General features: G+C 35.8%; 2 protein-coding genes across 2 annotated transcripts in view; both read right to left on the bottom strand.

Moving 5' to 3' along the window:
* The window catches only part of LOC129281747 (ubiquitin-protein ligase E3B-like), a 36,434-nt gene extending 34,580 nt beyond the window's left edge, over window positions 1-1,854 (bottom strand). Inside the window, exon 1 of the mRNA XM_064115125.1 lies at window positions 1,643-1,854. Within this exon, the coding sequence (XP_063971195.1) occupies window positions 1,643-1,756 (114 nt within the window). The 5' untranslated portion in view covers window positions 1,757-1,854. The remainder of the gene's footprint in view (window positions 1-1,642) is intronic.
* Window positions 1,855-4,590: 2,736 nt separating this feature from the next.
* On the bottom strand, window positions 4,591-24,202 carry LOC129254437 (short-chain specific acyl-CoA dehydrogenase, mitochondrial-like). The gene is made up of 9 exons (XM_064115118.1): window positions 23,928-24,202; window positions 19,577-19,725; window positions 11,663-11,812; window positions 11,108-11,219; window positions 10,076-10,227; window positions 8,506-8,676; window positions 7,737-7,970; window positions 7,112-7,168; window positions 4,591-6,257 (listed from the first exon to the last, which is right to left on the bottom strand). The coding sequence occupies exons 1-9, from the start codon at window positions 23,986-23,988 to the stop codon at window positions 6,096-6,098; spliced, it is 1,248 nt and encodes a 415-aa protein (XP_063971188.1). The 5' UTR covers window positions 23,989-24,202; the 3' UTR covers window positions 4,591-6,095.
* Between the last annotated feature and the right edge of the window lie 2,463 nt (window positions 24,203-26,665).

The raw sequence follows: 26,665 nt of genomic DNA, 5'->3' as shown, positions 1-26,665 counted from the left end.
AACAAAAATAGACAGTGAATTTTTTAAGCAGACGGTTATGAAGAGTAATTTTTCTTAAAAAGTTTGCTCAGTACAATTTTGTTTGCCACCAGGTAATCCCTCTGCCCCAAATGTTAACCAAAAAATGTTGGTCTCTCACACGGGAGTCTGTCTCCAAAACTGTCTCTGAACTTTATCTTTTAATTACGTAAGTCTCTGCTGTCTCCTGAATGGGAGAGTTTCCAATATTGGCAGTGCTTGTCTACTGGAAGGTGGACTCTACTTTTTTTTTCTCTTAGTCTTAATGCTGATCATCAGCAGTGACCCTCCAAATATTAAGAGTGTGTTCAATGTTGGTTTTAAACTTTAAATAGCAACAATTACAAAACACAGAACACAAACATGATCAGCTATGCACTGTTCAGTGTCGAAAATATAAAGGTGATTATTTGCTGATCGTCTTTATCGAGTTATGCGTCTTGTAACGTTGGCGAAGAACAAAAAGAAACAAGATGGCAACGTAAACATCGCGGCAAGTTTTCATTTTTTCTTGTTTTTTTTAATGAATTCTTGTTTAAAAATGAAATCAATATCATAGAAATGTTGGAAATGAAGTTGTATCCCATTTACTAGACAGGAATAACCGTCGTTTCTGGGGATTTCCTTAACAATTCTGACATTTCACCATAATCCCCATTTATGTATGGTGAGTGGAGCCAACGTAGTTCAGCGGAACAACCAAAATACAGAGACTGAAGCTTTTGGTCTACCCATTTACATGATTTAGGGCTAGATCTTTTAGAAGTAGAAATCTTGGGGGCGAAAGTTTCAGTTTTTTGCGGTACACACACATGAATGGGACGCAATCCCTGGCTCCGTGAAGAGTAAGCATACGTTAGTAAATGATTTTTACTCTCTAGGAGCCTCCTGGCTAGGTACACCTCCCGAGTCCTGTAGGAAAAAGTTAAAGTAAAAAATTGTCAAATAAAATTTTCAAAAAAAGACACTTTTATCTTTTTTTAAATTTTAATTTAGCCGAGGCTGAGCTGGTAATTATTCATTCCCAAATTATCTACTAGCTGAAACTATCATAGCGAAGATCTAAGCGAACTGCCAAAAATTAAGTTGAAAACTTGAAATAAAAATCTTAAAATAAAACAAAATGGCCCGAATTCACAAAGGTGGTTTTGAAAACCCACGGTTGAGTCCATGGTTATCCATGCTATTTTATTCATGAGTCCACTGTTTTGAATAATGAGTCCACTCTTCAAACAGTGGACTCATGATAGCGTGTCTAACCATGGTAACAGGCGTCAATTTAGTGACTGTGACAAAAGCGCGCATCAGCATTGGACATTTTTTTAAATTTTATACACACGCCCGATACGCGCAAAATTAAGCGTAATTTATACAGGAAATCTGCATAAACCATGGACTCAACCGAAGGTTTTCAAAACAACCTTTGTGAATTCGGCCTAATAGGTCTAGATACATGTAATCCCCCGATATTCAAGCTGCGCTAACACTAACTCAACTGAGCTGAGCTGAGCGAGCTCGCTAATAATATTAATAACAGTACCGTAACACAGAATGCAATACATGGGGCTTCCCTCAAAAATGTAATTAAGAGTAAGACATCATCGTCATCTATCCATCTATTTACCTGTATCTTGACCACAGATTGGTCTTTTTTCCGAAGGAGAGCACGCTCAGTACGAGAGGATTTCGCCTTGTCCAAAAGTTCGGACTTCTTGGAGGTATCTTTTTGACTAAACATTTTAACGAATTTGAGTTTGTTTACAAATTAATCAATCCGGAAGGATGAATGAGATGTCGCCACAGAAATATAATTCGTTGGATGTCGCTCCTAATACTGTCGCCGAAAGGACCAATCGTAAAAGGGAAACATCAGAAAGTCCTTGACATATATGTTCTATACCGGGGTTCTATAATCAAATTACCCAGCAAACATAAAACGTTTTCAGAACTTTTTTATAATCACTCCAAAGCATAGGTATAAAAATAAATAAATAAAAACCGTTAAACAAAATTAAATGCTTATTAAGTCCCAAAGCCAACGTACCGGATCGACACTCCAAAATGAAAATTCATTGTTTAAATTGCCATCAGATTTAAGTTGAGCTTCTTACTACCTCGATATGAAATATCTTACGTTTATTTCAAGTAAAAAAATGTAAATGTAAGAATTAAGTTTGTGATACAATTAGTTTTCGTCTATGTAACTCTCAAAGAGTTTTTAACATGCAGGTCCTTAGAATTTTTGAACGACTTGGAGTTTTAAACTTATGTTTTAAAAATTAAAGTGTTCTCAACTTCTATTTGAATCGTTTAAAATCTTCCAAAATTGATGTTTTGATGTAACATCCAAATAACAAACTTGGCCAGTTTCAAGAACGTTCAGAACATGTCCAAATGTTAGTTGGGTATATGATTTAGTAATCAAATTATATAAAGACGGGTTGACTAGCGGAGCGGATAATTTTATTTTTATACGGTGACCTGAAAGAGTTGCATGCTAGCTCTTTGCCAATTTCCTTACTCCTCTCTTTTCTTTACTTTTCCTCATCATTTGATTTTGTTTCCCCTTTTTTCTTTTCTTTATCCCTCCCTTCCTTTTTATCCTTCTTTTTCTTTTCTAGCTCCCCCCGCCGGCCCCCCCCCCTTTTTTTTGGGGGGGGGGGTACCGCAATTAGGGGGCCACAGTCGCCCGGTAAGTTCCCTTTCCTTTCCTTATATTTTTATTTGGTAGGCAAAGGCTTTTCGGCTCCTGCATTCACAATTTTTGTGGGGGGAAAATATCTACACGCTATTTGTTTTTCTAGCTGTCTCCTAATTTTTCTTCTTCCTCTTTGTTCTTTCTCTATATATTCAATTCCTTTCACTTCTCCCTTATCTTTGTTTTTATTGTACTTTCTTTTGTGCTCTGTATTTATCTCTTAATTACTGTGAGGGGATACCCAGTAGCTTGAGGACGAGGCAGTTTTGGCCACGGTACGAGCTCCATCATCTTTATCTTATCCCCCCCCCCCGCCCGCTATTTATGGGAAGAGTGTATGGGGGCCATTTGCTGTCTCCATTTGCCCTTTCCGTTTCCTTCCATCTGCCATAATTCCTTCTCTCTTTATTTTCCCTTTTTTTTTTGGGGGGGGGGGGTGGGTTAGGGGCTCCCCATACAGCAAGCCTCATCAGCGAGCCCTGCCCTTGATATAAACCTAAGTTAATGGACAAATGCTATCCAATGTTTAACTTCCCTTTTCCCCTTCTTCCTACCTTGCGCTTCCCTCTTGTAATTTTTTTTACCTCTCAATTTCCATTCATATACCTTGTGAGTAAAAAAATACTTGACACCTCTCAAATTCCCAATTTAAGAAAAAAAATACATCATGAATGCATAATTATTATAATATGGCTGGAGAGAGTATCTTCTCCCAAATCTATGTAGTAAGTTTTCACGCTTGGATAATCTGTAGGCATTCTTTGCAGCGATGTAAATTTTTATTTGCGCCAAAGTAAAGGCATAAGTGCAATGAATGAACCTCAGATGCCAATAATGTCATAATCCTATCCCTTTTCGTTGAAATTAGCTTGAGAAATTATACTAAAAAGGGGTTTATTAGTCAGTTATAATGTAAATTACTGAAACGGTGTTTTGAAATGGATTTTAATGCAATCCTTGAAGGATTATGACATCATTGATATCTGGAGGGTGTTTCATAAAGCTGTTCGTAAGTTAAGAGCGACTTTAAGAACGACTGGTGAATCTTTCTTACGCGCTAAACTATCACCAATGAACATTGAATGGTGCATATTTACCAGAAGAAAGAATCACCAGTCGTTCTTAAATTCGCTCTTAACTTACAAACAGCTTTATGAAACACCCACCTGGATTCATTCATTGCAGTTATGCCTTATTTTGGCGCAAATAAAAATTGACATCACTTCAAAGAATACCTATCATCCAAGCGTCAACACATACCACATAAATATGATATCAAATCATTTGGGAGAACATACTATTTCAGGCCATATATAATAATTGTGTTCATGACATATTTTTCCTTAAATTGGGGATTTGTGAGACGTCAAGTTTTTTTTTTTTTTTACTCACACGGTATTTGACCTCTCTATTTCAGTTCTTTTGCTTCTTTATCTCTCCCTCTTGGTTTTTTTACCTCTCGTTTTCCATTCATAGTTGACCTCTCTCTTTCAGTTCTTCTGCTTCTTTATCTTTCCCTTTGTTTTTCCTGTCCCTCCCTTTAATCTTCTCCTTTTCCAACTTGTATTTCCTTTCTCCCTTCTATCTTTCCTTTCCCCCCAATTCCATTCTTTTCCCTCTCCCTTTTTTTTTTGAGGGGGGGGGGGGCGGAACACATATTACTTGGATGGCTTGCATGTTTGGGTACCCAAGCAAAACAGGGAGACACACATGTATTTTATGTTGTAAATAAGATATTTAATAAGGTGTCAAGTTTTTAATACAATAAAGGTACCTCTCCTGCTTGCCCACTGAAACATATTCATCAATTTTAATCTACGACACTCAAGTCAAGTCATCAAACCAAAATAAACAAAAAATAATTTGGAAAGATCGAAGTTCATACCACCTTATAAAATTGGTGGATATATTGCTTTGAATGAATTACAATTGAAAGGTATTCTCGTGAAGATTTAAATGTATACTGTATATTTATAAAAAGAGATATAATGTAGCTATCCTACCCTGCATATATTTTTTTCTCACAAGTTGCAGAGTTTGGAATGTATTACCAGGAAATGCAGGAAAAGATAAGGATATAAAGCATGATTTAAATTATACAATGTAAAATAACCCCAAAAGAAAAAAAAATCCTGCAAAATGCTGACCCTCCTCCATTTTTTGCGATGGGTTTCTGAGTTTAAGAAGATGGAGCTCAATTAAGTGTAGGACACAAACGTTTCAAATAATCTCAAGTTCAATTTATTCATTTCTTTTTCAAATAATCAACATAATGGGGAACACATATATATTTATACTTTTAAAAACAGAATAAACATTATAAGGAAATATTTTTTTCGATTTAAAAGAAAAGCGTAGGAAGATGACCAGTATATAAATATGTACTTTTTATACTTACACAGATTACAGATTACAAATTTCATGTGAAAATTAAATCAGGGGCTTATCAAAATGCTAAGCTCGTAGTGTATGACCTCCTTCAATATAGTTCGGTCTTAGAATAATTTAAAGGAAACTTGTTCTCACATCCTTCAAGCAATCCTCAATTTCCTGTACACCATCAGAGTGATCCTTGGCATTTAATGATATACATACTTTTGAACATCCTCTGCATACATCATGGATTGTTTGTGCTGTAGCAATCATATAAGTATATGTGTTTGGGAACAGTATTACCATAAATACCTTTGCAAGGAGAGATAGTGCTTGAAGAGATGAATAGATCGAAAACAAAACATCAATGATGTGGGCTATGTCTAATAAAAGATGAGATTGATTCAAGTCAAGTATAACAAGCCGGTGATGCATGTCATCTTTTTTTTTTCAATCTAAAAGCTTCTTTCATACACTCAAACTTCAATCAGCTCCCCTGATACAAAGAGACAGAATGTAAACCAAATGATGAATTATGGCGTCACAGGCTTCCATAGTTGATATTGATTTTAATAAAGAGGAAGCACAAGGCAATGTTAAATGAAGATGTTTAATCACTAACAAACTGTCATTCACTGACAATACAAAAACCCTTGATTTTTATTCGATTGGGTGTGAAGCACCGTTACCGTGGTAATTGTAAATGACTGACAACTTGCTTGTGATGACCGGTTTTAGGGAACAGCGCCCATGGGCCTGCAATTCAAAGCTTAGCAACTGATCTTACAGTTTGTTTGTATAGTTGATTGCACGTCCTGACCAATTTCATTTAAATTGTAACAATCAGCCTATGATCGAGCAGTAAGCGTTGTGTTATTGGGCCCAGATTACGATGTTGGTTCCTTGACATCCCATTCAGATTCATAATGCCCACCAGAACGGAAAACTACCATACAGGTACAGACTTCATTGTAAATATATATATCTCTCTGAATAATAACGTAGGTTAACTCATCATTTCTGAATGCTTCTTGAGCATCTGGCCAGCTATGACAAGCTTCTGAATTTCACTTGTTCCCTCGTAGATCTCTGTGATCCTTGCATCTCTGTAATGCCTTTCAGCGGGCATGTCTGTCACGTATCCCATTCCACCAAGAACCTGAATGGCCTGCAAGACAATAAAAAATCATATCATTTGAAAGAATTGGCATATAATCTGAAATTTTACTCTCTGATTCTAGAGTAGAAATCAGAATGATTCAATGACGTTGCTCCAGTGTACCGGTAAATCACCCACATTGGGCCAAACTGAAAACCCAATCTTAAACATAACTCTAACCCTAATCCACATAATATTCTGAAAAAAGAGCACCTTTGCAATCCCGACTCTAACCCTGTGTCATCTGAGAAATTTAAAATGAACAATCATCATAGGAGCACATGTTTAATCATCTCAGAACATGCATCCAGAAAACTGTTGATGAAATCAACTTGGATAGTTTTCATCAAACACTATGGACATCAACACACTGTGCTGCACTCAACCCAGGTGAGATGAATGGGTACCCGGTAGGAAGAAATTCCTTGAATGCTTTGAGCGCCTAGGCAGCCCAGCTAAAGCCGGGGTAATAATAATAGCAGGGCCCGCTGGGAGAACAGTTTTCGGAACTGAAGCGGCTTCCCTGGGTAAACATACCTGTATTATTATTATTATTATGAATAGAAAGCAAATAATATTGTAATTTATGACTATTTCATATAGCTATTTTATTCCTCCTTTTGGTAAAAAGCATTTTAATTCACAATCAGAATGACCTACTAGCAATCTTACCATCAGCTAATGATCATAAACCAATTTCACCATTTCTTGAATTTAAGTCTAGCAATTCGGACAACCAGCAATGTCACAAGTAAGAGCGGTACCGATTGATACTATTGATATTTTCAACAAATCTGTATAAGGTTAACATTGCTGAACTTGGCCAACTATTCAACTTAGAGAAAGTGAGTGTAGATATTTACCTGATGACTGCAGAAGGTGGCTGCTTCTGATGCTGCTAGCTTTGCCATGGCAGCTTCCTATAAACAGAAAAAAACACAATACCACTCGATGGATTCAACATCTCATACAATCAAAATTCATGACTCACCATTAAAGGAAATGAAATAAAGTGTCTATATTGGAAAAGAAAGGGAAAATTGTTTTTTTTTAATATGAATAAGACTTTTCCTATTTATTGAAGCACTAAAGTCTTCTTAAAGTTAGTAAAAATACAAATTTTTGTTCATGTTTCTCCAAATACTAACTTTTTCTTGAGTTTGGGTTTAAAAATAGCTTGCACCAGAGTTAAGGAAATAGGCACGATTACAGAAGCAGTCTGAACTGAGTACCCCCAATCAATTATCTTTGAATAAATTCATGATTGTGTTGGAATTATACCCAACTTGAAACAAAAAGTTCAACATTGTCCTTCAATTCAGAACAATGGTCTCTGGGGGAACTTGTAGAGCATGCCCCCTCCCAAATGAAATAAATGAATTAAAAACGATCAGAGTAGTGTGCAAATAGGGCCTAATATTCAGCATTTGAATACCACACAACATAAATACTAAGGTGCATGGGTATAGAGTAATCATGAAAGCTTACTTTTGTGTAGTTTTGGCCCGCATCTTTCATCATCGCTGCCTTCCAAGTGAGTAACCTTGCACTTTCAATTCTGACCTCCATTTCGGCAAGCTTGGTTTGAATAGTTTGGAAGCGCGAGATGGGTTGGTTAAAGGCCTCCCTCTTTGTGGCATAGTTGATAGCACAGTCAAGAGCAGCCTGGGCAATCCCAAGACCTTGCCCGGCAATGCCAATCCTACCAGCATCTAATGTAGACTACACAAGATCAGAAAATAGTCGACAAAGGAGACTAAATGTTCATCAAACATTTGTATTTAAGTTAAAAAATGATAAACTATCATGGTAGATGCATTCTGGAGTCCAAACAGCCGGAGCCTATGCCTAAACCATTGCCACATCCAAAATATATTTCACACTTAACATCTAATTTTTACTTTTTTTTAAGGATTTCTCTAGGACCTTAAAAAAAAATAGATCATCATCATTTCCAAATGGACACATGAGTCAAGTTTGAATTCAATCAAATCATCTGTGGTTAATGTGAAATTAATCCATTTTAGTTTCCCTCTGTGAATACTAATCTGTAAACTTTTATCTATGAGCTTTTATCTTACATCAGTGTCACTCGCATAATCATACATGAACCAAGTTTGATGTTATCCATCTAATAGTAATCGGACCTCTGTGACCATATGAACACATGACCACATGATTCCTGTAGTCTTCAAAGATAAGTCCCTATTGGATGTACATCCTCCACTCCCTGGGGAGTGGGTACCTTGATACCTACCATGGCGATTTTGAATCCCATGCCTTCTTGTCCCAGGATGTTCTCTTTAGGAATCCTGCAGTCTTCAAAGATAAGCTGACAGGTGGAAGTTGCCTTAATTCCCAGTTTGTCCTCCTTCTTACCCAGCACCAGTCCTTCATATGGCTTTGGAATGATGAAAGCACTGATACCCTGAGAAAATTTGATTGAAAGTAAGGCATTTATTGATATCAATATCTATGACATGTTGAACTCTTAGCCTATTTCATATACACAAATGATATATAGAGAATTTATGCAGCATTGATTATCTAGTCGCCTATTCAATGGTACACTATATACTACCCCAGCTTTAGCATCATCTGCTCATCAAGGGCATTAATCCTGCCAGGGATCCATTAAATTCACCTGGGTGGAGTGCAGCACAATGTGGATCAATTTCTTGCTGAGGGGAATTTCATCATGGCTGGGATTCAAACCCAAGACCTTCTAGAGTCAGAACCCCCGGACCACAATTTTCTAAGCACTCGGTGGACTGAACGTGCAAAATTCTGACTACCGGTAGTCACATTGCAAAATATCAAGCGTTGACTTTGTGTTTGCAGTCTGTTCATGCATTACCCCTACCACAATACTTCAAGATGGCTCACCACATTTACTGATTTAAGAGTTTGTCTTGTGAATTGGATGTAGCACTGCCAATGCTGGTCAATTTAAGCATTTTATTTTTAATGAATGGAAAATTTTAAGGGCATTTGGATCAGTTGCCCACCAAACTAAATGCAGTAACAGAATGGTAATGAAGCGAAAGTTAAACATTCCTGTCCTCATACAGACTCGATCTAGCCTTCTTACAGAGAAACTCGCAACGGGGATGGTGATGGTAATAATAATAATTATGACGACAATCATTATGATCATGATGATGATGATGGTGATGGATTTTTAATGATGACAATGATATGACGATGATGATGATGATATTTATTGTGATGATAGTGATTATAATGATGACGAGAGGGGGGTATAGAAGATTACATGAAAATTACCTAGATAGATCCTTGTCATCTGATTGGCTGTTTGATATCGATCATTCAGCCCATTTTACAATGACGTCATCTACCATGCAATTTTGGATCCATTCATCATACAATTTTGTCCATTGCACGCGTAAACCCAGACTGCAGGCAGTAAAAACCACCCGTGTTCGCAGAGCGCATGTTGTATATACGCAACAATCAACAGACCAATTGAGCTCGCATGAGCAAATTTTGTATTGAAATTCATGAAATTCATATGAAAAATAATCATTTTTTGGTGTCATATAAACCAAATAATGAATGTTATTTCCATTTGTGCAATGGACAGAATACTTAATTCAGTGAAAGATGAAATGAATGATCCATGATGAAATGAAATGGATCATTTCATCTTTTACCTCATGAAGTATTCTGTCCATTCAATGGACAGAATACAACATTCATTATTTGTATATAAGATGATGGGAATGGTGATAAAGATGATCAGGATCATGGCGACAATAGAGATGATGTAAATGATGATGACGATGACGATGGCATGATTTACTAACCTTATGTTTCATGGCCTTGTCTGTCCTGGCAAAGACTACAGCAGCCTCTGCCTCATAGCCATTAGTGATCCACATTTTAGCACCATTCAGAACCCAATGATCCCCATCTAGTCTGGCTGTGGTAGAGGCAGCTCCAGCGTCACTACCGTTATCTGCAGTACAATAAGGATCAGTTATCAATGACTTCAATACAGTGGTTGATTGATTGATTGACCATATTAAGTGAGCCATCTTGATGCTTGCCCACGTTATTTGATTCCATATAAGGAATCAACTTCAAATTGGGCTCATGTATGCATATGGGAGTGATGATGATTACATTTAGGGGTCACAAGATCACAGGTCAAAAAGGTCATATTAGTCAATCTAAAGAATTTAGATGAGTAATATATATATCTGATATAGAGATTACAGAAGTAACAATCAGAACTCCAAGCAATCAAGAACCCATTATGCTTTGGGGTTTTTTAATTGGTGTGGGGGGGGGGGGGGGGTTAGGAACAGAATGAAATTGAATAACTGAAAATTAATTAATACAGAATTTCCTTTTTGAAGAATCAAAGATAATTAGATGAGTCATATTGCAATATTAAAATCAACAGAAATTCATTTTGTTAGTGGTAACATATCAAAAACAAAGAATTATAAATATAAGCTCCTGAAATGAAAAAAAAGGAGCCCCTTAATTTTTTTTCAAATTCCTTTTAATTACTATTGAGCCGATTTTTAAAACTTTTTTCCCATGTTTGCATCTTTCTCAAACTGGTCTCCTGTGAATAAAATAAGGGGTGGGTTGAGATGTAGGAGGCTCACAGCCTGTTTGTTAAAGCTATTTTATATAATTTTTTTTTTAAATCCAAAAGGAGCTAAATCCGCTTTTATGACTTTGGAGAATTTTTTTTTTACCAGATTTTTTTCCAGCCTTTGAAAATGAAACAATGTAGAAAGTGCACTTTGTAATATTCAGATGAAATATGCTCTGATATCAACTGCTACATGTGGATTTGCCTCCTTTTGGAATTAAAACTGTACCTGGTTCACTAAGAGCAAAGCAGCCTACTCTGTCACCATTGACAAATGGAACAATGAATTCTTCCTTCTGTTTCTCAGTAGCAAAGCTTTCTAATGGTCCTAGATAGAGTGACTAAAAAAAAAAGCACAATATTATAATTAATTCATTGGTTTATGCTAGTCACACCAGCCAGACCAACCTAAAAAATGATTCAAAATTGTTAAAATTTGCCAAGTTCATATAGTTGATTTTTTTTGGCCTAGTTGAGAATTGATGACAGACTGAGAGGATTGTCAATGTGAGACTGATATGGAAGCAGGAACCTGTTAATAAATTCTCCTGTTCCCGTGAATTTTTCTTAATCTACTATTTATACAATTTTTACTACATGTACTACCACTACTACTATTACTACTACTACTACTACTGCTACTACTACTACTACTAGTACTACTATTACTACTACTTTAATTACTACTACTTTCATTAATATTACTACTTCAACTTAAACTACTACTTCTACTACTACTACTACTACTACTTTTTCTTCTTCTCCTTCTCACACTATCACTCACATTATTCACAGACATGATGGTTCCTGTGCTGGCACATCCTCTGCTGATCTCCTCCATAGCGATAGCATACGCCAAGTAGTCCAGATTGGTTCCTCCATATTTCTCTGAGACAGACACAGCCAGCAACCCGAGCTCACCAAGACCTTTCACCTACAAGATAGATGTGGAAGCTACGTATTCAACTCTGTGACATTGATACAAGGTACAAGTAGGAGCTATACTTAAAATGTCATTCAGTGATATGGTACACTTGTATAAACCATCAGAATGAAGATTAAGATTCTGGGAACAGTATACCCAGTTGTTGTGTGTCCGGACAGGTTGTGTGTCCGGACGATCAATTTTAGAAGGTCATTTGGAAAAATTTACAAGGGAAGTTTTATCAATTTTTAGTACAAAATGTCAGGAAATATTATAGAGAACAAAATAGTAGATGATTACAACTATTGATTTCGTATTTTTAGTGTAATCCAAAGACAAAAAAGAAGGCTTCAAAAATATAAAGTGTCCGGACACCCGACCCCCCATCCTACAGACTGTGCCAACATCAGGTGCAATGTGGACATTCACCCAAACAGTAGGATACAGTGACCAACTTGTTTGCACTGTTCAGCTGAACCCATGGATGCCAAAGACAGACAGCTGTTGGGAACCAGGAGCAAGGAATCTAACTACTACATATAGCAGATGTCTAATCTTTTTTTTGTTAAGGTTGACAGTCAGTCCGCAGCCCGTCCGAAAGTGCTCTATTTTATTCAGCGGTATGCATAGCCGTCCGTGGTTATGCATACGTAATGAGCTGTGAAGACGAACTTTCCGATCGGTGTTTTTTGCTCTTAGAATCGTTTATTCCTCACATAATTGGTCTTATTTTATAGATAAAACTTTGAAATTTCTGATCAGCTAAATAAAATGCACATTTAATGTATTTTGAAGACCGATATTTAGCTTAGAAAAAATGATTTTTTTCAAGAAATATATGTGAATAAACAGAGCGCATTTTTGCATCGAAATCACACTTGCGTCAAATTGATATTATAATCAATATAAAGCGTAGACATTCTTCTTTACGACTGAAAAAAAATTATGAAATTTCATGATGTAGCAAAGTCAGGAACCACAAAAAACCACGGCAATGTCCATCGCGAAATGATTGGAATTGTAGTAGAATTGCCGACGCGTTCTGATTGGTCAACAGCGGCGCACAGACTTACAACATTATATATAGCTTAAAAAACCCGGAAGTAGTACGGAAGACATCGATGGCTAAACGCGTGAGCGCTATGTTTTGACGTGCGCAAGGACCCAGGTTCGATCCCGTCAAATTGTGTTTTTTTTTTTTTTTTTTTTTTTGGGGGGGGGGGGGTTGATGGGGATATGTTTATGCTTTTTCTTTAAATCATATTCCTTCATCGTTCCTACCCAGCTTTATTCTCTTTTTACTTTCATATGAAGTTCTATTTAGGCCTGTATTTATTAAATCATGGAGCTATTAATAGCTCTATGATTAATTCTTACTTCTTCTTAATCACTGCTTTTTATTTTCAAGTTCTTGATTACACTTATTTGGGCAGGGGTGGGAAGGGAAGTGAGTTAAAGGTCAAGTGCACATCAACAAAAAAATATTTGAATAAATACAGAAATTTCCGTTTTAACACAAAACAGTTATATACACAAAACAATGGTATGCAAATAGAGTTGATTATGTCACTCACATCAAATTACTTTTTAAATTTTTGTTGCATTTTTATTATATAAATTTTAGCAAATTTGATGTAAAAAATCTTTCTCGAATCACAATAGGTTACATTTATGGAAACTACGAATGTTAATGGAGGAATTAAAATCCCTCTCAAAATTTGTTCATGAAAATTAAAATAAAATATACATGTCATGTACATGTATCAAACAAAAAAAATACACAAGAAATTAGAGTGCGTGTGACATAATCGGTTCTGTAATTTGCACATTGACCAAGATGAGCATATAATTGTTTTATAAAATTAGGCAAATTTCTCAATGTCAAAATAGTAATTTTTTGAATTTTGAATCATAGTTTTTATGAAATTCTCTGCAATACTTTATTTTTCTTTAAATTCAAATTAATTTTTTGGTGGGGTGGACTTCTCCTTTACTCTTTGCTTGGAATATGGAATGCACATTAATATTTATCCACGAACAAAATTGTCTAAACATATGCAAATCAGTAATTGGACACATGCTCACTTTCCTTTCATCCAGGCCACTCCCTCACATCCACCAGGTTTACAGTCTTATAACAAAAATTATGAATTAATTATAATACCATCACACCATAGCTCCATGATCACACAACTTTCATACAGTGCTCCACAACAAATATTTCACTTCTGTTCATATATGCAATAATTACTGTGGAAAACAAAAACAAGGCGTAACCACATTCAAATACCGTTTAAAAGGACAAATATATTATACCTTTCGAAAAAAAAAAATTGTGAACATACATGGCACTTAACCTTCAGCACATTAGATAACATATAACAGAGTTGCTTGAGAACAAAATATAATTATGGGGCATTGCAAGAAACTTATGTTCAATTGCAAATCAACTACATGTTTGTGTTTAATCAAAGGACTTACCCTTAATTTTGGAATGTGTGATTGAGTAGAAAGTTTCTTGCAATGCATTAAAAATGATCTTTGGTTTTGAATTGTGAATTTTTATTTTTGTCAAGCTGTATTCCTGTCCAAGTCAGTATTCTTAGTCCTCCCCAAACTGTGCTCTAATATTTTTGTTTCCAATATCGATAAAGATCAATTTTCTGTTGTATCATTATCAGTCCAAAATTTGCAAACGAAAAAAGGGCTTTGTCCAAATCATGGTCTGACCATTATAGTACATGATGGAATCTCCCAGAATGAAGTAGCAAGCAGAGACCAGAATCAGCAAGTATGCAGATCTGTGTGTAGAAGAGACAAAAAAGAGAGAAATAGTCTAAATTATTCAAAGTATGAATTATGTTACATGTAGGCCTAAGTCAATTAAGAGACTAACTAAGCACACGTCTGTGACAGCCACAATTTTTTTATTTGAACAAAATGGTTTATAAATACTACTGAGACCCGAATACGGTAGTACCAGACTTTTTACTTTGACTTTAAACTGTTAATAGTCTCTAGAGTAGACTGTCTGAGCTAATCATCATTTAATTCTTAACCGCAGCCTGGGGCAAAAATCATCATGGGCCCGCATCATGGGGCTCAACTTCGACTAATTAAGAAAAAAGGTTAACAATTTTCAACATAAATCAAGAAGTATCTCAATCTATAAAAACTTGATGGAATTCGGAAACCTGATAATCATTTGAATAAAACTTTAGAAGGGATCTACTTATTAAGCTTCGTTTATATTAAGTCTTAATAAAAAAATAAAAAAAGTCCACCGTCCACAGCACAGTCACAAATATAATGCGAGCCATCTGCCATCATTACAGAAGTTTCAACGTATGGGACCAAAGGCGAAATTCTACCAACCCGCGACGAACGTAATTTTGGCATTATTTCGCGCCATCGTGGAGTGAACGAGAAGGTTACTTCCGGGTAAAACGTAAATTTCTTGATTTTTAGGGTATCATTTTCTCTAAAATAAAAATATAAGGTGAGTTTGCGTCAAGTTGGTTCTGACATATTTTGAACAGTGACTTTTCTTCTTTCTAAAAAACCCCGATCGAAACAATTTGGTTATGTAGCAAAGTCAGGAACCAAAAGTGAAATTCCGACTACAAAATCGCAGTTAAAATATTACTAAAATAAGCATCAATTAAAGAGGCAAAAATGGTAGGTTGAAAATGTCGAAATATGGAAAATTATATACCAAAATGTAGATGAAGGTCTTGAAAATAACTTACCACAATTCGTTTCGACGTAAACTGAAGTTAGCGACCAGTACAGAGCTATAACTTCAGCCCCTCCAATTCAGTGGGAAAATCAAGCCAAATTGATCGTACGTTTTCCTTCGGAGACCGCTAGAGGGCCGCTGAATAAATCTCCGTGAATATGCTCATTATCGCGCGAGCTGCGGTCTGACTGTTGACACCTTGCTTCCAGAAGCCTCTTCCATTATCCTCTTTTCACTGTACTTTTCAGTCAGTCCGCAGCCCGTCCGAAAGTGCTCTATTTTATTCAGCGGTATGCATAGCCGTCCGTGGTTATGCATACGTAATGAGCTGTGAAGACGAACTTTCCGATCGGTGTTTTTTGCTCTTAGAATCGTTTATTCCTCACAAAATTGGTCTTATTTTATAGATAAAACTTTGAAATTTCTGATCAGCTAAATAAAATGCACATTTAATGTATTTTGAAGACCGATATTTAGCTTAGAAAAAATGATTTTTTTCAAGAAATATATGTGAATAAACAGAGCGCATGTTTGCACCGAAATTACACTTGCGTCAAATTGATATTATAATCAATATAAAGCGTAGACATTCTTCTTTACGACTGAAAAAGAATTATGAAATTTCATGATGTAGCAAAGTCAGGAACCACAAAAAACCACGGCAATGTCCATCGCAAAATGATTGGAATTGCAGTAGAATTGCCGACGCGTTCTGATTGGTCAACAGCGGCGCACAGACTTGCAACATTTTATATAGCTTAAAAAACCCGGAAGTAGTATGGAAGAGATCGATGGCGAATTGCGTAAGCGCATTGTTTTGGCGTGTGCAAGGACCCTGGTTCGAACCCGCCGGACTGTTTTTTTTTTTGTTTTTTTTTTTGGGGGGGGGGGGTGATGGGGATATGTTTATGCTTTTTCTTTAAATCATATTCCTTCATCGTTCCTCCCCAGCTTTATTCTCTTTTTACTTTCATGTGAAGTTCTATTTAGGCCTGTATTTATTAAATCATGGAGCTATTAATAGCTCTATGATTAATTCTTTCTTCTTCTTAATCACTGCTTTTGATTTTCAAGTTCTTGATTACACTTATTTGGGCAGGGGTGGGAAGGGAAGTGAGTTAAAGGTCAAGTGCACATCAACAAAAAATTATTTGAATAAATCCAGAAATTTCCCTTTTTTAACACAAAACAGTTATATACACAAAACAATGGTATGCAAATAGAGTTGATTATGTCACTTACATCACATTACTTTTTAAATTTTTGTTGCATTTTTATTACATAAATTTTAGCAAATTTGATCTAAAAAATCTTCCTCGAATCACAATAGGTTACATTTATGGAAACTACGAATGTTAATGGAGGAATTAAAATCCCTCTCAAAATTTGTTAATGAAAATTAAAATAAAATATACATGTCATGTACCAAACAAAAAAATACACAAGAATTTAGAGTGCTTGTGACATAATCGGTTCTGTAATTTGCACATTGACCAAGATGAGCATATAATTGTTTTATAAAATTAGGCAAATTTCTCAATGTCAAAATAGTAATTTTTTTAATTTTGAATCATAGTTTTTATGAAATTTTCTGCAATACTTTATATTTCTTTAAATTCAAATTAATTTTTTGGTGGGGTGGACTTCTCCTTTACTCTTTGCTTGGAATAGGGAATGCACATTAATATTTATCCACGAACAAAATTGTCTAAACATATGCAAATCCGTAATTGGACACATGCTCACTTTCCTTTCATCCAGGCCACTCCCTCACATCCACCAGGTTTACAGTCTTATAACAAAAATGATGAATTAATTATAATACCATCACACCATAGCTCCATGATCACACAACATTCATACAGTGCTTCACAACAAATATTTCACTTCTGTTCATATATGCAATAATAACTGTGGAAAACAAAAACAAGGCGTAACCACATTCAAATACCGTTTAAAAGGACAAATATATTATACCTTCGAAAAAAAAAATTGTGAACATACATGGCACTTAACCTTCAGCACATTAGATAACATATAACAGAGTTGCTTGAGAACAAAATATGATTATGGGGCATTGCAAGAAACTTATGTTCAATTTCAATTGCAAATCAACTACATGTTTGTGTTTGATCAAAGAACTTACCCTTAATTTTGGAATGTGTGATTGAGTAGAAAGTTTCTTGCAATGCACTATATAGTAACATTAAAAATGTTCTTTGGTTTTGAATTGTGAATTTTTATTTTTGTCAAGCTGTATTCCTGTCCAAGTCAGTATTCTTAGTCCTCCCCAAAACTGTGCTCTAATTTTTTTGTTTCCAATATCGATAAAGATAAATTTTCTGTTGTATCAGTCCAAAATTTGCAAACGAAATAAGGGCTTTGTCGAAATCATAGTCTGACCATTATAGTACATGATGGACTCTCCCAGAATGAAGTAGCAAGCAGAGACCAGAGTCAGCAAGTATGCAGATCTGTGTGTAGAAGAGACAAAAAAAGAGAAAAATAGTCTAAATTACTAAATAACCATTCAAAGTATGAATTATGTTACATGTACGTCAATTAAGAGACTAACTAAGTTAAGTCTAAGTACTGTCTGTGACAGCCACAATTTTTTTATTTGAACAAAATGGTTTATAAATACGGTAGTACCAGACTTTTTAGTTTGACTTTAAACTGTTTATAGTCTCTAGAGTAGACTGTCTGAGCTAATCATCATTTAATTCTTAACCGCAGCCTGGGCTGGGCTGGGGCAAAAATCATCATGGGGCTCAACTTCGACTAATTAAGAAAAAAGGTTAACAATTTTCAACATAAATCAAGAAATATCTCAATCTATAATAAAAACTTGATGGAATTCGGAAACCTGATAATCATTGAATAAAACTTTAGAAGGGATCTACTTATTAAGCTTCGTTTATATTAAGTCTTAATTAAAAAAAAACAAGTCCACCGTCCACAGACACATATAATGCGAGCCATCTGCCATCATTACAGAAGTTTCAACGTATGGGACCAAAGGCGAAATTCTACCAACCCACGACGAACGTAATTTTGGCGTTATTTTGCGCTATCGTGGAGTGAACGAGAAGGTTACTTCCGGGTAAAACGTAAATTTCTCGATTTTTAGGGTATCATTTTCTCTAAAATAAAAATATAAGGTGAGTTTGCGTCAAGTTGGTTCTGACATATTTTGAACAGTGACTTTTCTTCTTTCTAAAAAATCCTGATCGAAACAATTTGGTTATGTAGCAAAGTCAGGAACCAAAAGTGAAATTCCGACTACAAAATCACAGTTAAAATATTACTAAAATAAGCATCAATTAAAGAGGTAAAAATGGTAGGTTGAAAATGTCAAAATATGGAAAATTATATACCAAACTGTAGATGAAGGTCTTGAGAATAACTTACCACAATTCGTTTCGACGTAAACTGAAGTTAGCGACCAGTACAGAGCTATAACTTCAGCCCCTCCAAATTCAGTGGGAAAATCAAGCCAAATTGATCGCACGTTTTCCTTCGGAGACCGCTAGAGGGCCGCTGAATAAATTTCCGTGAATATGCTCATTATCGCGCGAGCTGCGGTCTGACTGTTTTACTACATTTGACTTATACTACAATTCAAATTGTTAAAGTGATGTGAATGGGAGATGCTATTGGACTAGTTATAATATAATAACCAGTTATAATATAAATTTATAGAAATAATATTTGCTTGTTCTTTTGATTTCCAATGGAATTTGGACCAAAAGTATGAGACTGCAATCATTAAGTTAAATTCTTTTCTTCACTTGATATAAGGAAGCCTATTAAGCAAAAAACTATAACTTCATGAAGCAACCATTCAGTGATTATCATTGACAACTTTCACAAATTACTTATATCCTTGCATCTGATTGGATATAATAAATTTGACAGTGAGGAATCCTTAACATTTAAACATGATGAAACTGCCCTCAAGCCCACTCACTACCACCCCCCCCCCCTCAGCATACTTTCAGACCTTAACCCAAGATTAGGAGATCATACAGTACTTGTTGAACTGGATATGTGTGATTTTTGTCCCAGTCAGCGGCGTTTGGTGCAAGCTCCCTCTCAGCAAAGTCTCTGCATGTCTTCCTGAGCATCTCATGTTCCTCAGGTAAACTGGCCAGACTTGATACGGCACATCTCACCTGATTACCTGCAAGAGATAAACAAGAAAAAAAAACTGACATCAGTCATTATTTTCCAATAACTATTTCTTGTTGTGGGTTATGTGGAGAGGGGGCAGTCCATTTTTTTTTCAGAATGACCTCTCAGCCCCTATAATAAAGAAAAAAAAACACACACAACCCCATGGTATGAACAGGCAGTGGCGTAATGAGGCAAAAATTTTGAAGGGGCCAGATAAGGCATATCGGGCTAAATTTATTTGAATTTTAAAGAAATACCCAAAAACTGCAAGTGGGCGAGCACAAATTTAGACATTTTTATTACTTAAATCAAATTTCATGATGACATAATATTCAGAAAAAAATATCTCATTTCACTCTTCTCTTTTTCCTTTTCTCTTTTTTTCTTGGTCTGTATGGCAGTGAGTCCAAACTTCGCGCGTGTCCATACTTCGCGGACGGTCATTATCTAAAAAACTAGCCAATATCCTTAAAATCTGACATCATCAACGTGAAAAGCGACCTAAAATTACCCTTTGGTGTAAGTTTCTTTAGGATGAGTTCAGTATTCATGAAAATATTGGCAAAAGATCGGCAAATTTGTCACCGTTAGCGCCCGTTTTGAAGAAATCTGATATTCTCAACAAGCATCACAATATCACCATTTTGCAAGCAGAAATCATCAAACATATGAGTTAAATGTGGTACTAACCGATTCTATAGCATTTTGCCGTCAATCTGATATAAATATGACACTTTTTGAGCTTGAGTTTTTGTTTAAATGTCCACAAAAACTTTGGTCTGCGAAGTTAGGTCACACTTTTTCTGAACGGTTTTCCAGCACAGCACGCATTCGCCGATCGGAATAGAATTTTGAGATCGCGATACCGGCGAATCCCCTTGACCTACTTTACATTTTCGTCCATGATTTTATAGTTTACGATCTTGCCGTCAATTTGGTAACTATTCTTAAATTGGTTTTGCATAAATTGTGAATATTTTGTGAACAAATTTAAGCCTGAAGAATATTTTTGAAAAGTCTGCGAAGTTTGGACACCCCATCATACATCAATGTGAAGAGGATTTTTTTTATGATTGTGCGTGAGCATTGGGGTCTAAGCGGCAGTAGCGTGATGAGTAAAAAAATACAGGGGGCACAGTATTGCATTTGTGGCTAAAAGTTGCTTAATATAAGTCCCGAGCAAGCAAAGCGAGAAAAAAATATCTTCGTGAGAATGTAATATAAATCAACTTTACGCGACACACACGTCCATAACGTTGGGGAAGAACAATAGGAAACAAGATGGCGGCGTAAACATCGGGCAATACTCCTCCGTCTTTTCATAATATTTTTCTCATTTTTTTAATGAATTTTTGTTTATAAATGAAATTGATAACGTAGAAATGTCAGAAATTAAGTTGTAACTTGTATCCCATTTACATGATTTGGGCCACTCATTCAATGAACATAACCTTGTTCTCAGTTATATCTCCATGTGTGGCAAAATAAGGATGGCAATGTTTGGCTTATTTTCTCTTTTTCTTTGGGACAAATGCTTGATTTTTTTTACACTGACAGTTTTCATTACACCTATTCGTCATACAACTTGGCCCTGGCTTAAGTAAATTTGATTATTTAAATTATTTTTTTCTTAATTAAAAATAGAGATGAAAAAATGAAAATTTTCTTGCCATATTATTTTCCACCAGTAGAGGGCGTACACAAAAATATGCCCAAAATTCAAGTTTTTGAGCGCTCTAGTGAATACAAAAATTATTCCCAAGTTACTAATGAAAAATAAATTGCAACTGTACGGAAATTAGTAATTTTTAAGCCTGAGTCGAATCGATTTTAAAATCGGTGTTCGATCGATGTCATCGAACGCCGATGCAGATTTTGCAAAATCGGTGCATCGAAAAAAAAAAAAATACGTCGGCCGGCCGATTCATTTGGTTCACACAATCAAACATCAAAATAAACAGTAATATCCGTCTCGACTTCTACTTACTTCATTTATATTGCCCCCAAAATGAAACGGATTGTGTAATTATGATGCCTATTCACCATTAATTTGAAGTTTATTTCGATCATAGTTCGAGTCTTACTCGTCTGCACGGCTCGTCTGCTCGTGCCGAGATAATTTATGCACGATGAATTTATGAATGGAAGTCGCCATTGTTCGTGCATGCGCAGTACTGTGCTTTAATCAAATCAGAAAATGGCCGGAAAATGGATGCGATCAACGTATAAAAGTAAATCTTGCTTTCATGAACAATATTAATATCATGACCATAGAACATGATTTAATCGTAATATTTAACAATAATTTGCATATGATAATCATTAATATGAATTTAGAGCTTGATGTGAAACGTTTGTATTTCGTTTCAATTTTCAATGGCGGACATCACATGACGATCGACTTGAGTGAGTGGAATCGCACTTGTCTAAAAAAATAATTACACGTCAGGATTGATTATCGAACATTGTCAACATGTAGAAACTCTTTTGATGATCGTAATATCACCATATAATAATATTTTACATGACACAACAGAGAAAAATTACATTTGATATTTTTTCCCATCAATTTGAAGCTTGTTTGTGCCCAACTTTGGGCTCTGATTTCATGAATGGAAAATATGTCAGACGTCATCGAACGCGCATGCGCATTGTGCTTCTTTTCTCGGAGCTCGGAGACATCCAGAGATGGAACAAAAAATAAAAATAATGCCAGTATAATACTATTAATTCTTCCATATGAACATAACATACTTTGCTGACATCGTCAATATTTTTAGTATGGCTATAAAATCTTATTAAATCGTAATTATTTTACATCCAATAATAATTTATATGAAGTTAGAGCTCGATCCGAGACATTCGTATTTATTTCGATCACAAGCTCTTGTGTCTAAAATAAATGGATTATCATTATCAGGATTAAGTCTCGAACATCGTCAGAACTCATATTTTCCAATCTTTCCTCACAATCGTTATATATCAGCATTGAATACCAATTCAAATGACCATCCAGAGAAAATTACGTATTTATTTCCATCAATTTATTTGGAGCTAATTTTGGATCCAACTACCCCGCCAACTACACAATCTCAGGCAAGTTACAGCACTCTCCCCGCTGTTTGCACTTGTTAGATGGCGCTGGCAAGCATGCCTGTCGTTTCGGGAGAGTGAGTGAACGGGGCTGCGGACGGGGCTGGTCTGTGCGAGGCTGGACTGCGAATGCTAGTTGACCGAAAATCATTCGGATCGACTCTGCGTGATTCATGTCTTTAATATTGTTTCATTTTAAACTTATATGTTATCATCTGCAAATATCATTGTTGAAGATATTTTGGGAAGAATTCTGCATTGCCCCCGGCCTTTTTTGTGTTTTGTGATCATGGAAAATACAAACGAACTTTGCTCTGTCATCTGCTTTTGCAACGCTCACCCGGCGCGGCCAGCGCAGACCGTCAGTGCATGTAGTGCATGCATAGCGCATGCATCGACGGCCGGCCGGAGCAAAAAAAATGACTCGATTTTCCCCGCCTTCAAATTTCGATGCATCGATGTTCGATCGAATTAAAGCTGTCGAACACCGGTTTTCAAAATAATCGATATGACTCAGGCTTAGTAATTTTGGTTACAAAAGTGATATTTTAATCATTTTTTTAAGTGTGTGCTCTGTACAGCATTGGCATGCCATAGTCCAACCTGTAGATTCCCCACAGGCAGGGTGGTTGCAGTGAACGAGTGGATTTGGGCTAGATCTTTAAAGTTTAAGTTTTAGAAGGAAAGTATGCTGCCTGACCTGCAACTGCAAGATCAAACACTCAAAAGTGCAACGCATATTAGTCTATAAAGCGGTAGATCTACTGGTATAAATGGCGAGTAGCTAGTACTAACAAGTTAGTCTAGATCTAGTAACGTTACTAGCCGGGTACCGGCAGATCTAACGTTAACTTGTCTTCACTGGGCCTACGCCTACGGAATGGGAGTCATATCGAGTCATATCATGGCACCGCACCGGCCACCGGCACTGCACCGGTGAGACAGCTCGGCCTAACGTTCGGCACCGGCACTCACACAAGTTAGTCCTACTGGCACTGTACTGCGAAAGCACACAAGAACAACCTCCCTCAAGTAAATTCATACAGATCTATATCTAAGTCCTATACCTTAATACAAGCTTCAGATAGGTTGAATAAAAAAAAAATCAGTCGTTACCTGACGTTTGCCTCGCATGAGGCAAAATTCTTCGAGCAAAATTACAGAGAACAGACGACATCTTTCCAACGTTTGCCCTGGTACCGTTTTGTAATAATGAAATGTCGCCAGCTATCGGTAGGATCTAGACACACGAGTACGGTATTAGAGGTTCACTTTTTTTGTTTCTAAACCAACTGACATTCAAGGAATAATATCAATCAATCGCTCTAGTACAAAGGTTGGCAAAAAATATAACATGAAAGGTTTTGGACCCCGAAGCAGAGCTTGTGAAAGCTAGGGTAGCCCCTTAATGGTCAAGATCACCCCAGAAAATTGCTGATTTCAATCGATAGAGAAAAATCAAACAAACATAACGCTGCAAATTTCATCGAAATCGGATGTAGAATAACTAGAAAGTTATGACATTTTAAAGTTTCGCTTATTTTTCATAAAACAGTTAAATGCACAATGCAAATGAGAAGAGTCGATGAAGTCTATCACTCGACCACTATTTCTTTTGTTTTTATTGTTTGAATAATCCAATATTTCAATTTTTACAGATTTGACAATAAGGACCAACTTAAATTATCCATAAACTGTTAAAATAATAGTAATTCCATATGTTCAGGGACAAATAAAACTTTGTTTCACTTGACAATTAAGGAGGAGAAAATTAGAATATTTCATATTTCATGTAATAAAATACAAAAGAAATAGTGAGTGGGTGACGTCATCAGTCTGCCAATTTGCATACCGATCAGGATGTGCATATAACTGTTTTTGTGAAATTAAGCGAAACTTTAAAACGTCATAACTTTCTTATTTTACATCCGATTTTGATGAAATTTTCAGTGTTTTGCTTGTTGGATTTTTCTCCTTTTTTTAATTCAAATCAACTTTTTGTTGGGGTGGACCCCAACAAAAAAGTTTTTATGTGAATGAAAAGAGAAACATCCAACAAGTATAACACTGAAAATTTGATCAAAATCGGAAGTAAAATAAGAAAGTTATGACGTTTTAAAGTCCTTTGGATCATATCTAAAAATTGAAATATTGTATAATCTAACAATAAAATACAAAAGAAATAGTGAGTGAGGGACATAATCGAGTCTCTCATTTGCATATCACTGAGTTGTACATAATTTATAACTGTTTTGTGAAAAATAAGCGAAACTTTAAAATGTCATAACTTTCTTATTTTACATCTGATTTTGATGAAATTTTTAGTGTTATGCTAATTTGATTTTTCTCTATAGATTCAAATCGATCGACATCTTTCTGGGGTGGATTTGACATTTAACAAACTGTAAGAACAATTCAGAGACGTTCTCTTTTTTTCTTCAAGAACTGCTGCTCGATCGCTCCGAACAAACCAGTACATGTCTTATTTTTAAGAGAATCTCCATTTCCAGAAGAAGAAGAAGAAGAAGGAGGAGGAGGAGGGAGAAACAAAGAAAAAGTTAACAAAATAAACGCTGGGCCAAAAGAATTGACAAAATGTGAATAAAATTATATAACTATAATTATATAATCAAAATGAAATAAACTTATCCAAAAGGGGATCCAGGATGAGCTCCGAATCCCCCTTCCGATTGGCCACGCAAATGTGGGACGAAAAAAAGAAGAAAAAGAAAAACAAGAAGGGGCACTCTACACATAAAAAGAAAAATTATTTTGATTGATATCATACTCTTCATTAACTTCAATATCTACCACCAATGTATAATGACTAGCTAGTGTTCCTTGTTTCTTGTATACATCAATTGTTTAAGTTTGAAGTTTTCATGAGGCCTTGGGGATTTAGGTCTTACCTGCTGGAGAAAGAAAAACGTGTCACACAGAGTATTCACAGTGTGTTTGAATAGTGGATAATGTGAAAATGTGATTCAAACTGTTTAGATGTAGATGCTCAACAGTGTGATAAGTTCACACTGTGCACCTCTACAGCCTAAGTGTGTTCCCACAGCTGACAGTCTGAACATAATTATAAAATAACAAGTGGAGCGCTTTTAGCAGTCTCGCCAGCATTTCAGCAGCAGTGCTGACTTTGAAAACAACTACAAAATAATTATTCACAAAAAACAGAATTCATGTAATGATGCAATAGGTAATATATGTTCATTGACCCTAAATGACATTTGACCTTCATGCTCAAGTGACCTAAGACTTGTGCAAGATGAGCAGTGATACTTAATTGATTAGCCCCTATGTCCACATTTCATTAACCACATCTATAAACTTTCAAAGTTATGAAGGCAAAACAATTACCCCAACATGGCCAAAGTTCATTGACCTTAAATGACCTTTAACCTTCGTCATGCGACCTGAGACTCGCACAGATGTTCAGTGATACTTGATGACTAGTACTCAAATATGTCCACGTTTTATGAACTATCTCCATAAACTTTCAAAGTTATAATGGTAATTTAACAAATTCTCCCAACATGGCCAAACTTCATTGACCCTAAACAACTTTTGACCTTAATTGGTCATGTGACCTGCAACTCAGGCACGATGTTTATTAATACGTGATTACTCTTAGGTCTAAGTTTCATGAACTAAGACCATATACTTTCTAAGTTATGATGACATTTCAAAATCTTAATCTTCGGTTAACATGGTTAAGATTTCGATGTTGATTCACCAACATGGTCTAAGTTCATTGACCCTTAATGACTTTTAACCTCAATCATATGTGACCTGAAACTCAGGCAGGATGTTCAGCAATAGCTGATTACCCGTATGTCTAAGTTTCA

The sequence above is a fragment of the Lytechinus pictus genome, chromosome 2, assembly GCF_037042905.1.
Source record: "Lytechinus pictus isolate F3 Inbred chromosome 2, Lp3.0, whole genome shotgun sequence".
Taxonomy (NCBI): domain Eukaryota; kingdom Metazoa; phylum Echinodermata; class Echinoidea; order Temnopleuroida; family Toxopneustidae; genus Lytechinus; species Lytechinus pictus.
Note: the sequence above shows the minus strand (reverse complement) of the source record. Positions and strands in the feature narration are given on the sequence as shown.

Excerpts from the sequence above, each read along its gene's own strand:
- LOC129254437 (XM_064115118.1), bottom strand. The coding sequence starts at position 23,988 with ATGTCGTCTGTTCTCTGTAATTTTGCTCGAAGAATTTTGCCTCATGCG. Across the intron at positions 19,726-23,927 it reads TCATGCGAGGCAAACGTCAG|GTAATCAGGTGAGATGTGCC; the intron begins GTAACGACTGAT and ends TATCTCTTGCAG. Across the intron at positions 6,258-7,111 it reads CCACCTTCTGCAGTCATCAG|GCCATTCAGGTTCTTGGTGG; the intron begins GTAAATATCTAC and ends ATTGTCTTGCAG.